The sequence below is a fragment of the Oncorhynchus nerka genome, linkage group LG10, assembly GCF_034236695.1.
Source record: "Oncorhynchus nerka isolate Pitt River linkage group LG10, Oner_Uvic_2.0, whole genome shotgun sequence".
Lineage (NCBI taxonomy): Eukaryota > Metazoa > Chordata > Actinopteri > Salmoniformes > Salmonidae > Oncorhynchus > Oncorhynchus nerka.
Genome location: NC_088405.1, coordinates 22,596,678 through 22,610,635, shown reverse-complemented (window position 1 = coordinate 22,610,635; position 13,958 = coordinate 22,596,678). Strand labels below are relative to the sequence as shown.

At 49.7% G+C, this 13,958-nt stretch overlaps 1 protein-coding gene across 4 annotated transcripts in view; it reads right to left on the bottom strand.

The window, feature by feature from the left end:
• Positions 1–13,958, bottom strand: part of LOC115135025 (attractin-like protein 1) — a 326,923-nt gene that overhangs the window by 191,996 nt on the left and 120,969 nt on the right. For all 4 annotated transcript variants that reach the window (XM_029669218.2, XM_029669216.2, XM_029669215.2 and 1 more), the window contains one exon: positions 2,709–2,802. In XM_029669218.2, coding sequence (XP_029525078.1) covers positions 2,709–2,802 — 94 coding nt within the window. The remainder of the gene's footprint in view (positions 1–2,708; positions 2,803–13,958) is intronic.

Sequence of the window (13,958 nt, the reverse complement as noted above, 5' to 3'; positions counted from 1 at the left end):
ATTAAAGCCTTGGCTAAGGCCCCAAACGCACATTAACAAAGGGCCAAATTGCTGACACTGCAAGGGGGTTCAGAGAGGGTACAGCCCCACAACTCATCCCCAACTAGTGGGATATACCATTGACATTGTAGGAGCTAGAATCATCCTACACCGAATAAGGTTATTGAGAGCGATGCCATAGGGGAACCATTTGATGGGTCTCTGAATAACCATAAATGGGATGGTTCTTTGAAGAACCATACAAAAGTCCAAAACCAGAATCAGAAATGAATAGCCCTGCTGTAGGGTTTTAAACCTTATTTGCATATTTCCCAGGGTGCCTGCACCACATACTCTCACTACTTGTATCCTCCAGGGTTCGGTTCGAGGCCCTCACTTGGCTCTGTCATATCCTCAGGTCTCTCCTATCATTGCCATGTGGATGATACTCAACTACCTTTCTCCTTCCCCCCTACTGACACCCAGGTGGCGACACGCATCGCTGTGTGCCTGGCAGATATCTCAACTTGAACGTCGGCCCACCACCTCAAACTCAACAAGTCGGAACTGCTCTTCCTCTCGGGGAAGGCCTGCCCGCTCAAAGACTTCTCCATCATGGTTGACAACTCCACAGCGTTGCCCTCCCAGAGTGCAAAGAACCTTGGCATGAACCCAGACAACACCCTGTCGTTCTTTGCAAACATCAAAGCAGTGATCTGCTCCTGCAGGCTCATGCTCTACAACATCCGTAGAGTACGGCACTACCTCACACAGGAAGCGGCGCAGGTCCTAATCCAGGCACTTATCCTCTCCCATCTGGACTACTGTAACTCACTGTAGGCTGAGCTCCCCACTTGTGCCATCAAACCCCTGCAACTTATCCAGAACGCTGCAGCCCGCCTAGCTTTCAACCTTCCCAAGTTCTCACATGTCACCCAGAACGCTGCAGCTCGCCTAGCTTTCAACCTTCCCAAGTTCTCACATGTCACCCAGAACGCTGCAGCCCGCCTAGCTTTCAACCTTCCCAAGTTCTCACATGTCACCCAGAACGCTGCAGCCCACCTAGCTTTCAACCTCCCCAAGTTCTCACATGTCACCCAGAACGCTGCAGCCCGCCTAGCTTTCCACCTTCCCAAGTTCTCACATGTCACCCAGAACGCTGCAGCCCACCTAGCTTTCAACCTCCCCAAGTTCTCACATGTCACCCAGAACGCTGCAGCCCGCCTAGCTTTCAACCTTCCCAAGTTCTCACATGTCACCCAGAACGCTGCAGCCCGCCTAGCTTTCAACCTCCCCAAGTTCTCACATGTCACCCAGAACGCTGCAGCCCGCCTAGCTTTCAACCTTCCCAAGTTCTCACATGTCACCCAGAACGCTGCAGCCCGCCTAGCTTTCAACCTCCCCAAGTTCTCACATGTCACCCAGAACGCTGCAGCTCGCCTAGCTTTCAACCTTCCCAAGTTCTCACATGTCACCCAGAACGCTGCAGCCCGCCTAGCTTTCAACCTTCCCAAGTTCTCACATGTCACCCAGAACGCTGCAGCCCGCCTAGCTTTCAACCTTCCCAAGTTCTCACATGTCACCCAGAACGCTGCAGCTCGCCTAGCTTTCAACCTTCCCAAGTTCTCACATGTCACCCCGCTCCTCTGCACACTCCACTGCCTTCTAATCAAAGCTTGCATCCACTACAAGACCATGGTTCTTGCCTACGGAGCAGCAAGAGGACATGCCCCTCCCTATGCTCTAACTCTACACCCCAACTCCAGCACTCTGTTCCTGCCCCCCCTTCTAGCTCTGACTCTACTGATAGCTACGTTATTGAGGAAACATGTAGTTTCTATGCCTGTGATATGTGGTTGTCCCACCTAGCTATCTGAAGATGATTGCACTAACTATAAGTCGCTCTGGATAAGAGCATCTGCTAAATGACTACAATGTAAATGTACCTTTCCAGTGAATTTACCAGTACCACCCATGACTGTTTGTAGTGATGAGTATTAAACCTGTCACCTGTGATAAAAAGAAGTGCACTATGGTACACAGAATCCAAGGGTTTTAAAGTAGAGCTGGCAGGAAGTTTGCCTGTACAAACTGTTTCCTGCTGTTTAGGGAGAGGCGTGATCTATTTCTATATTCAAAAAGGCACTCACACATCTGAGCTATCTTTGTTGCAGGTGCCTGGCAACAATTGAATAACACGAGAGAAAAAATAAGAAAGCTTTACGTAAAGTTTAATAAAGAGCAGTGATACTAGCAAGAAGTGTGCAGGTTTCTTCTCATGATCTACTTCTATAAAAGAAGCCTACTTTAAATCTCAGATTCTTAACTAGCTCATCCGTATGTTTTTTAAACGTCACATTTTTGTCAATCCAAAAGCCAAGATATTTATAGGCAGGAACCTGCTCGATGAGACAACCATCCAATGCATAAATGTGTAAACCATCATATTTCTACAAGAATTAGAAAACAACATACATAGGTTTCTTCCTGCATTAAGTACCAAAATGGGCCTTTCAGATTTTCTGATGAACAGTAGATGCCATGTCAAGAACCCCACACTAAACTCAAAGGTTATTTATTTGGTAAGAGTTCTCCAAGTGACCTTAAAAAGAGTTGAGGAACAAGCATTTAAGAACCTTCATTTTCTTCAGTATATGTCTCGTAGTGGAATGATGCAAAAAGGTTAACAAACATTAACTGTACATTAAGGCTTAAAACATCGTACTCACAGCTGGCACTGGTCTCCCTTGATTCCCTTGGTTTGGCAGTAGCATTTCCCCGTCGACACCTGGCACAGATTGGCATGTCCGTTGCACTTGCAGGCTACCATGGTCAAAGAAAACAAATGGAGGAGAAAGAAAGAGAGAGGAGAGGGGGGGGGGGAGAGGAAAACACTGTCAGTCATCTCACCATGATGCACAACACACAAACCAGTGAGTCAGCCAGTCAGACAGGAGACTGACAGGACTGAATACGGCCTGTAGCTCTGGGCCATACCTGAATGATGCAACATCTTCTTGGACCGTTCTGCTTATGACTAATTACCATACTCTCTGGTGGCAAAAGGGTCAAGACTGGTGTCCTCACCTAACCCAAAGGTCAGTGACCTTGGGTTAGCCAGAGAGGAGTGACAGTGAGTCACATAATTTGATGCTTGCAGAGGGCAAAACAGCATTGAATATAAACATATTGCACACTCAAGAGCAACATTAGTTAGATACAGTTTGAATGATTACAGCAAGTCAATGTTTAAATCATGACTGTTAGCTTCTGTATATATGCTGACCAGAAAACTTGGGGATACAATGATAAGATGAAAATGATGTGACTGGGAATGTGTTTATAGTTATTCATTCTGAGCAATCCAAGGGAGTGCAGAGGGTAGGACAATGTTTCAAAGCACTCTGGTCAAGGCAACCTGGGGCATAGAAATTATAATGAGAACAAACTTATCTTGTGCCATTATGAGTCTAAGTACATGATTGTACTGAGGTAAACAACAAGTAGTCGTGGGAAAGGGAACTGTATTTCACTGTAGGTAAACAAAAAGTTCCTTCCTCCATGAAAGTTTTGAAAGACTGCGGGAGAGTGAATGTCTGAAAAGGACAGAGAGAGAGAAATTCCTCAAGAAATGAGGATTAAAAAAATACCATGATTTTGGTGATTTCCATAAAATGTTATCCATAGATGGGTTCTTTGGAGGAAGGATTGTTGACATACAGAACCAGTCAAAAGTTGGGACACGCCTCATTCAAGGGGTTTTCTTTATTTTTTAAACTATTTTCTAGATTGCAGAATAATAGTGAACACATCAAAACTATTAAATAACACATATGGAATCATGTAGTAACCAAAAAAGTGTTAAATATATTTTATATTTGAGATTATTTTATATTTGAGATTCAAAGTAGCCACCCTGTGCCTTGATGACAGCTTTGCACAACAGGTGTGTCTTGTTAAAAGTTAATTTGACACTGGCTGTGCCACTAAAGATTCTGGGTTTAGTGTTTCCTCCGACACATTGGTGCGGCTGGCAACCGTTATTAAGTGGGAATTGTGTCAAGAAGCAGTGCGGCTTTGTTGGGTTGTGTTAAGAGGACGCACGGCCCTCGACCTTCGCCGAGTCCATACAGGAGTTGCAGCGATGAGACAAGACAAACTACCAATTGGATACCACGAAATTGGGGAGAAAAAAGGGGTAAAAAAAAAGTAAAAGAATTGTTGGTGGAATTTCTTTCCTTCTGAATGTGTTTGAGCCAATCAGTTGTGTTGTGACAAGGTATTACATTTTTTTATATATAAAAAAAAGAAGTTAAACCTTTGTTCAAGTCAGTTAAAAACAAATTCTTATTTACAAATGAAGGCTACCCAACCTAAACAACGCTGGGCCAATTGTGTGCTGCTCTATGGGACTCCCAATTACGGTTGGCTGTGATACATTCTGGAATCGAACAAGGGTCTGTAGTGACGCCTCTAGCACTGAGATGCAGTGCCTTTGACCGCTGCGCCACTTTGGAGCACTGGTAGGGGTGGAATATAGAAGATAGACCTATTTGGGAAAAGACCAAGTCCATATTAAGGCAAGAACGGGTCGAATAAGCAAAGATAAATGACAGTCCATCATTACTTTAAGACTTGAAGGTCAGTCAATACGGAACATTTCAAGAACTTTGAAAGTTTCTTGAAGTGCAGTCGCAAAAACTCTCAAACCTATGATGAAACTGTCTCTATTGAGGATTGTCACAGGAAAGGAAGACCCAAAGTTACCTCTGCTGCAGAGGATAAGTTCAATAGAGTTACCAGCCTCAGATTGCAGCCCAAATAAATGCTTCATAGAGTTAAAGTAAAAGACATCTCAACAGCAACTGCTCAGAGGAGACTGTGAATCAGGCCTTCATGGTCTAATTGCTGCAAAGAAACCACTACTAAAAGGACACCAATAATAAGAAGAGACTTGCTTGGGCCAAGAAAAACAAGCAATGGACATTAGACCAGTAGAAATCTGTCCCTTGGTCTAGAGTCCAAATTTGAGATTTTTTTGTTCCAACTGCCTTGAACGGATGATCTCCGCATGTGTGGTTCACCCCGTGAAGCATGGAGGTGGGGGTGTGATGGTACTTTGCTGGTGACACTGTCTGTGATTTATTTAGAATTCAAGGCACACTTAATCAGCATGGCTACCACAGCATTCTACGCCATCCCATCTGGTTTGCACTGTGGGACTATCATTTGTTTTTCAACAGGACAATGACCCAACACACCTCCAGGCAGTGTAAGGCCTATTTAACCAAGGAGTGTGATGGAGTGCTGCATCAGATGACCTGACCTCCACAATCACCCAACCTCAACCCAATTGAGATGGTTTGGCTTGAGTTGGACCGCAGAGTGAAGGAAACGCAGCCAAGAAGTGCTCAGCATATATGTGGGAACTCATTCAAGACAGTTGGAAAAGCATTCCAGGTGAAACTGGTTGAGAGAATGTCAAGAGTGTGCAAAGCTGTCATCAAGGCAAAGGGTGGCTACTTTGAATAATCAAACATTTATTTTGATTTGGTTAACACTATTTTGGTTAATACATGATTCCATATACGTTATTTCATAGTTTTGATGTCTTCACAATTTTACAATGTAGAAAATAGTAAAAAATAAAGAAAAACCCTTGAATGAGAAGGTGTCCAAACTTTTGACTGGTACTGTATATATTTATTTTTGTCGAGCAGTAGCATATATATATATATTTATTTTTTTACTATATATATATATATATATATATATAATATATATATATATATATATATAAAGATGTACTTTTGTAGCCAACATAAAGTCAAACCCCACTGTGATACGCCTGACACTGACATGTAAAACTAGACCCTCCTCCATACCGCTTTTATGTTCTATAGGAGGCACGGAACCCAGTGACGTCCACCACTAACTAACTACTGCAGCAGCAATAGAGACATGCCACTTCACTTCCACTGTCTGTCCTATTTACAGAGAAACACAGATAGAGCAAAATAATGAAATAAACAGAGAAAATACAATGAGGATTTTGTTTTGGGAGGCGGTGCAGCTTGTATCTTTGGGGCTTATGCTCTATAAGCTCAGTCTCTCGCTCTCTCAGTCTCTCGCTCTCTCGCTCTCTCAGTCTCTCGCTCTCTCGCTCTCTCAGTCTCTCGCTCTCTCAGTCTCTCGCTCTCTCAGTCTCTCGCTCTCTGTCTCTCGCTCTCTGTCTCTCGCTCTCTGTCTCTCGCTCTCTGTCTCTCGCTCTCTGTCTCTCGCTCTCTGTCTCTCGCTCTCTGTCTCTCGCTCTCTCAGTCTCTCGCTCTCTCAGTCTCTCTCGCTCTCTGTCTCTCGCTCTCTCAGTCTCTCTCGCTCTCTGTCTCTCGCTCTCTGTCTCTCTCGCTCTCTGTCTCTCGCCCTCTCAGTCTCTCTCGCCCTCTCTGTCTCTCTCTGTCTCTCGCTCTCTGTCTCTCGCTCTCTCAGTCTCTCGCTCTCTGTCTCTCGCTCTCTGTCTCTCGCTCTCTGTCTCTCGCTCTCTGTCTCTCGCTCTCTGTCTCTCGCTCTCTGTCTCTCGCTCTCTGTCTCTCGCTCTCTGTCTCTCGCTCTCTGCCTTTCGCTCTCTGTCTCTCAGTCTTCGCTCTCTCAGTCTCTCAGTCTTCGCTCTCTGTCTCTCGCTCTCGCTCTGTCTCTCTCGCTCTCAGTCTCTCTCGCTCTCAGTCTCTCTCGCTCTCAGTCTCTCTCGCTCTCAGTCTCTCTCGCTCTCAGTCTCTCTCGCTCTCAGTCTCTCTCGCTCTCTGTCTCTCGCTCTCTGTCTCTCGCTCTCTGTCTCTCGCTCTCTGTCTCTCGCTCTCTGTCTCTCGCTCTCTGTCTCTCGCTCTCTGTCTCTCGCTCTCTGTCTCTCGCTCTCTGTCTCTCGCTCTCTGTCTCTCGCTCTCTGTCTCTCAGTCTCTGTGTCTCTCAGTCTCTGTCTCTCAGTCTCTCTGTCTCTCAGTCTCTCTGTCTCTCAGTCTCTCAGTCTCTCTGTCTCTCTGTCTCTCAGTCTCTCTGTCTCTCAGTCTCTCTGTCTCTCAGTCTCTCAGTCTCTCTGTCTCTCTGTCTCTCTGTCTCTCAGTCTCTCTGTCTCTCGCTCTCTCTGTCTCTCGCTCTCTCTGTCTCTCGCTCTCAGTCTCTCGCTCTCAGTCTCTCGCTCTCAGTCTCTCGCTCTCAGTCTCTCGCTCTCAGTCTCTCGCTCTCAGTCTCTCGCTCTCAGTCTCTCAGTCTCTCGGTCTTCGCTCTCAGTCTCTCGCTCTCAGTCTCTCAGTCTCTCGGTCTTCGCTCTCAGTCTCTCGGTCTTCGCTCTCTGTCTCTCGCTTTCTGTCTCTCTCAGTCTCTGTCTCTCTCAGTCTCTGTCTCTCTCGCTCTCTCTCTGTCTCTCTCTCTGTCTCTCTCTCTGTCTCTCTCGCTCTCTGTCTCTCGCTCTCTCAGTCTCTCGCTCTCTCAGTCTCTCGCTCTCTCAGTCTCTCTGTCTCTCAGTCTCTCTGTCTCTCAGTCTCTCCATCTCTCGCTCTCCGTCTCTCGGTCTTCGCTCTGTCTCTCAGTCTTCGCTCTCTCAGTCTCTCAGTCTTCGCTCTCTCAGTCTCTCAGTCTTCGCTCTCAGTCTCTCGCTCTCTCAGTCTCTCGCTCTCTCAGTCTCTCGCTCTCTCAGTCTCTCGCTCTCTCAGTCTCTCGCTCTCTCAGTCTCTCGCTCTCTGTCTCTCGCTCTCTCAGTCTCTCTCTCTCAGTCTCTCGCTCTCTGTCTCTCGCTCTCTGTCTCTCGCTCTCAGTCTCTCAGTCTCTCGCTCTCTCAGTCTCTCGCTCTCAGTCTCTCGCTCTCAGTCTCTCGCTCTCTGTCTCTCGCTCTCTGTCTCTCGCTCTCTGTCTCTCGCTCTCTGTCTCTCTCATTCTCTCGCTCTCATTCTCTCGCTCTCAGTCTCTCGCTCTCTGTCTCTCTCTGCTCTCTGTCTCTCGCTCTCTGTCTCTCGCTCTCATTCTCTCGCTCTCAGTCTGTCTCTCTCATTCTCTCGCTCTCAGTCTCTCTCTCTCTGTCTCTCGCTCTCTGTCTCTCGCTCTCTGTCTCTCGCTCTCTGTCTCTCTCATTCTCTCGCTCTCATTCTCTCGCTCTCTGTCTCTCGCTCTCTGTCTCTCGCTCTCTGTCTCTCGCTCTCTGTCTCTCGCTCTCTGTCTCTCGCTCTCTCAGTCTGTCTCTCGCTCTCTCAGTCTGTCTCTCGCTCTCTGTCTCTCGCTCTCTGTCTCTCGCTCTCTGTCTCTCGCTCTCTGTCTCTCGCTCTCTGTCTCTCGCTCTCATTCTCTCGCTCTCAGTCTGTCTCTCTCAGTCTCTCGCTCTCAGTCTCTCGCTCTCAGTCTCTCGCTCTCTGTCTCTCGCTCTCTGTCTCTCGCTCTCTGTCTCTCGCTCTCTGTCTCTCGCTCTCTCAGTCTCTCTCATTCTCTCGCTCTGTCTCTCGCTCTCAGTCTCTCGCTCTGTCTCTCGCTCTCCGTCTCTCGCTCTCCGTCTCTCGCTCTCCGTCTCTCGCTCTCTGTCTCTCGCTCTCCGTCTCTCGCTCTCTGTCTCTCGCTCTCTGTCTCTCGCTCTCTGTCTCTCGCTCTCCGTCTCTCGCTCTCTGTCTCTCGCTCTCCGTCTCTCGCTCTCTGTCTCTCGCTCTCTCAGTCTCTCTCATTCTCTCGCTCTGTCTCTGTCTCTCGCTCTCTCAGTCTCAGTCTCTCGCTCTCCGTCTCTCGCTCTCTGTCTCTCGCTCTGTCTCTCGCTCTCTGTCTCTCGCTCTCTGTCTCTCGCTCTCTGTCTCTCGCTCTCTGTCTCTCGCTCTCTGTCTCTCGCTCTCTGTCTCTCGCTCTCTGTCTCTCGCTCTCTGTCTCTCGCTCTCTGTCTCGCTCTCTGTCTCGCTCTCTGTCTCTCGCTCTCAGTCTGTCTCTCTCATTCTCTCGCTCTCAGTCTCTCGCTCTCAGTCTCTCGCTCTCAGTCTCTCGCTCTCAGTCTCTCGCTCTCAGTCTCTCGCTCTCAGTCTCTCGCTCTCCGTCTCTCGCTCTCCGTCTCTCGCTCTCCGTCTCTCGCTCTCTGTCTCTCGCTCTCCGTCTCTCGCTCTCTGTCTCTCGCTCTCTCAGTCTCTCGCTCTCTCAGTCTCTCGCTCTCTCAGTCTCTCGCGCTCTCAGTCTCTCGCTCTCAGTCTCTCGCTCTCAGTCTCTCGCTCTCTCTCGCTCTCTCAGTCTCTCGCTCTCTCAGTCTCAGTCTCTCGCTCTCTCAGTCTCAGTCTCTCGCTCTCTGTCTCTCGCTCTCAGCTCTCAGTCTCTCGCTCTCAGTCTCAGCTCTCAGTCTCTCGCTCTCAGTCTCTCGCTCTCAGTCTCTCTCTCGCTCTCAGTCTCTCTCTCGCTCTCAGTCTCTCTCTCGCTCTCAGTCTCTCTCTCGCTCTCAGTCTCTCTCTCGCTCTCAGTCTCTCTCTCGCTCTCAGTCTCTCTCTCGCTCTCAGTCTCTCTCTCGCTCTCAGTCTCTCTCTCGCTCTCTGTCTCTCTCGCTCTCTCAGTCTCTCTCGCTCTCTGTCTCTCGCCCTCTCTGTCTCTCGCCCTCTCTGTCTCTCTCGGTCTCTCGCTCTCTGTCTCTCGCTCTCTGTCTCTCGCTCTCTGTCTCTCGCTCTCTGTCTCTCGCTCTCTGTCTCTCGCTCTCTGTCTCTCGCTCTCTGTCTCTCGCCCTCTCTGTCTCTCTCGGTCTCTCGCTCTCTGTCTCTCGCTCTCTGTCTCTCGCTCTCTCAGTCTCTCTCGCTCTCTGTCTCTCGCTCTGTCTCTCGCTCTGTCTCTCGCTCTCTGTCTCTCGCTCTCTGTCTCTCGCTCTCTGTCTCTCGCTCTCCGTCTCTCGCTCTCTGTCTCTCGCTCTCTCAGTCTCTCTCATTCTCTCGCTCTGTCTCTGTCTCTCGCTCTCTCAGTCTCAGTCTCTCGCTCTCCGTCTCTCGCTCTCTGTCTCTCGCTCTGTCTCTCGCTCTCTGTCTCTCGCTCTCTGTCTCTCGCTCTCTGTCTCTCGCTCTCTGTCTCTCGCTCTCTGTCTCTCGCTCTCTGTCTCTCGCTCTCTGTCTCTCGCTCTCTCTCTCTCTCGCTCTCTGTCTCTCGCTCTCTGTCTCTCGCTCTCTGTCTGTCTCTCTCATTCTCTCGCTCTCAGTCTCTCGCTCTCAGTCTCTCGCTCTCAGTCTCTCGCTCTCAGTCTCTCGCTCTCAGTCTCTCGCTCTCTCCTCTCGCTCTCCGTCTCTCTCTCTCTCCGTCTCTCGCTCTCTGTCTCTCGCTCTCCGTCTCTCGCTCTCTGTCTCTCGCTCTCTCAGTCTCTCGCTCTCTCAGTCTCTCGCTCTCTCAGTCTCTCGCGCTCTCAGTCTCTCGCTCTCAGTCTCTCGCTCTCAGTCTCTCGCTCTCTCTCGCTCTCTCAGTCTCAGTCTCTCGCTCTCTCAGTCTCAGTCTCTCGCTCTCTCAGTCTCAGTCTCTCGCTCTCTGTCTCTCGCTCTCAGCTCTCAGTCTCTCGCTCTCAGTCTCAGCTCTCAGTCTCTCGCTCTCAGTCTCTCGCTCTCAGTCTCTCTCTCGCTCTCAGTCTCTCTCTCGCTCTCAGTCTCTCTCTCGCTCTCAGTCTCTCTCTCGCTCTCAGTCTCTCTCTCGCTCTCAGTCTCTCTCTCGCTCTCTGTCTCTCTCGCTCTCTGTCTCTCGCCCTCTCTGTCTCTCGCCCTCTCTGTCTCTCTCGGTCTCTCGCTCTCTGTCTCTCGCTCTCTGTCTCTCGCTCTCTCAGTCTCTCTCGCTCTCTGTCTCTCGCTCTGTCTCTCGCTCTGTCTCTCGCTCTCTGTCTCTCGCTCTCTGTCTCTCGCTCTCTGTCTCTCGCTCTCTGTCTCTCGCTCTCTGTCTCTCGCTCTCTGTCTCTCGCTCTCTGTCTCTCGCTCTCTGCCTTTCGCTCTCTGCCTTTCGCTCTCTGTCTCTCAGTCTTCGCTCTCTCAGTCTCTCAGTCTTCGCTCTCTGTCTCTCGCTCTCTCAGTCTCTCGCTCTCTCAGTCTCTCAGTCTCTCGGTCTCAGTCTCTCGGTCTTCGCTCTGTCTCTCAGTCTTCGCTCTCTCAGTCTCTCAGTCTTCGCTCTCTCAGTCTCTCAGTCTTCGCTCTCAGTCTCTCGCTCTCAGTCTCTCGCTCTCTGTCTCTCGCTCTCAGTCTCTCGCTCTCTGTCTCTCGCTCTCTGTCTCTCGCTCTCTCGCTCTGTCTCTCGCTCTCTCAGTCTCTCGCTCTCTCAGTCTCTCGCTCTCTCAGTCTCTCGCTCTCAGTCTCTCGCTCTCTGTCTCTCGCTCTCTGTCTCTCGCTCTCTGTCTCTCGCTCTCTGTCTCTCGCTCTCAGTCTCTCGCTCTCTCAGTCTCTCGCTCTCTGTCTCTCGCTCTCTGTCTCTCGCTCTCTGTCTCTCGCTCTCTGTCTCTCGCTCTCTCAGTCTCTCGCTCTCTCAGTCTCTCGCTCTCAGTCTCTCGCTCTCTCAGTCTCTCGCTCTCTGTCTCTCGCTCTCTGTCTCTCGCTCTCTGTCTCTCGCTCTCTGTCTCTCGCTCTCTGTCTCTCGCTCTCTCAGTCTCTCGCTCTCTCAGTCTCTCGCTCTCAGTCTCTCGCTCTCAGTCTCTCGCTCTCAGTCTCTCGCTCTCAGTCTCTCGCTCTCTCAGTCTCTCGCTCTCTGTCTCTCGCTCTCTGTCTCTCGCTCTCTGTCTCTCGCTCTCTGTCTCTCGCTCTCTCAGTCTCTCGCTCTCTCAGTCTCTCGCTCTCTCAGTCTCTCGCTCTCTCAGTCTCTCGCTCTCTGTCTCTCACTCTCTCAGTCTCTCGCTCTCTCAGTCGCTCTCTGTCTCTCGCTCTCTGTCTCTCGCTCTCTGTCTCTCGCTCTCAGTCTCTCGCTCTCTGTCTCTCGCTCTCTGTCTCAGTCTCTCGCTCTCTCAGTCTCTCGCTCTCTCAGTCTCTCAGTCTCTCGCTCTCAGTCTCTCGGTCTCAGTCTCTCGGTCTTCGCTCTGTCTCTCAGTCTTCGCTCTCTCAGTCTCTCAGTCTTCGCTCTCAGTCTCTCGCTCTCAGTCTCTCGCTCTCAGTCTCTCGCTCTCAGTCTCTCGCTCTCAGTCTCTCGCTCTCAGTCTCTCGCTCTCTGTCTCTCGCTCTCTGTCTCTCGCTCTCTGTCTCTCGCTCTCTCGCTCTCGCTCTCTCGCTCTCTGTCTCTCGCTCTCTCAGTCTCTCGCTCTCTCAGTCTCTCGCTCTCTCAGTCTCTCGCTCTCTCAGTCTCTCGCTCTCTCAGTCTCTCGCTCTCTCAGTCTCTCGCTCTCTGTCTCTCGCTCTCTCAGTCTCTCGCTCTCTCAGTCTCTCGCTCTCTCAGTCTCTCGCTCTCTCAGTCTCTCGCTCTCTCAGTCTCTCGCTCTCTCTCGCTCTCTGTCTCTCGCTCTCTCGGTCTCTCGCTCTCTCAGTCGCTCTCTGTCTCTCGCTCTCTCAGTCTCTCGCTCTCTGTCTCTCGCTCTCAGTCTCTCGCTCTCTGTCTCAGTCTCTCGCTCTCTCAGTCTCTCGCTCTCTCAGTCTCTCTGTCTCTCTCAGTCTCTCTCGCTCTCTGTCTCTCTCAGTCTCTCGCTCTCTGTCTCTCGCTCTCTGTCTCTCGCTCTCTGTCTCTCTCGCTCTCTGTCTCTCTCGCTCTCTGTCTCTCTCGCTCTCTGTCTCTCTCGCTCTCTGTCTCTCTCGCTCTCAGTCTCTCGCTCTCAGTCTCTCGCTCTCAGTCTCTCGCTCTCAGTCTCTCGCTCTCAGTCTCTCGCTCTCAGTCTCTCGCTCTCAGTCTCTCGCTCTCAGTCTCTCGCTCTCAGTCTCTCGCTCTCAGTCTCTCGCTCTCAGTCTCTCGCTCTCAGTCTCTCGCTCTCAGTCTCTCGCTCTCAGTCTTCGCTCTCTGTCTCTGTCTTCGCTCTCTGTCTTCGCTCTCTGTCTCTCTGTCTTCGCTCTCTGTCTCTCAGTCTTCGCTCTCTGTCTCTCAGTCTTCGCTCTCGCTCTCTCAGTCTCTCGCTCTCTGTCTCTCGCTCTCTCAGTCTCTCGCTCTCTCAGTCTCTCGCTCTCTCAGTCTCAGTCTCTCGCTCTCTCAGTCTCAGTCTCTCTCTCTCAGTCTCAGTCTCTCTCAGTCTCTCGCTCTCTCAGTCTCAGTCTCTCGCTCTCTCAGTCTCTCGCGCATAATATGTATATTTATATACAGGGCGCATTTGTAAAAAATACTTAGGTCTCAATATGTCTTCACTGTTAAAATAAAGGTTACATCAAAATGTGTCTCTCCCTCCCTCCCTCTGTTGAACAAAGCCAAATATAGATGTTTTTCTCAGATGTAACTGACCAAATTGGAGCAGCTAAAACAGAGAAACGCTAAGATTTCTCATACTTTTTCATGATACTATTCACTTGACAGCAAAGCCTGTCTTGTCTGTACAAAGAGATGTACTCCCCTCTCTCACAGCCCTAGTGGGAACTATCATACAGTACACTATAAACACTCCATCAAACATACCTAAACAACTCCCACACTTCCAGAACCAAAACAGCCATAACCAGATCATCTTTCATACACACAGGCATCCCAAGATGAAACACCTCCCCCTTACACATTCATACCCATAACAGAAAAGTCTAAATATATTTTCAGCTATGCCGAATTTGCATTTTCCGTTTTTGAGAAGAGTAAGACATGGGATTTCGCCAGTTGGAATTATTCCTAACTACAGACAGTGTAGGAATAGTTGAACACCGCATACAATACACTGACTCAAGGTAGGCATTATGAATGTTCCAACATTCAGGCTCTGTGTAGATGTATGATACAGTACATTGTCTAAATCTGGTAGTAGCCACAATGAAAACTGAAGTAGAATAAACCATCATTGGCCCAGTGCAGGTATAAGTCTGTACAGTAGATTTGATTTGGACCTCTTTTAGTCCTCATTTAGACTAATCTTCCAAGAG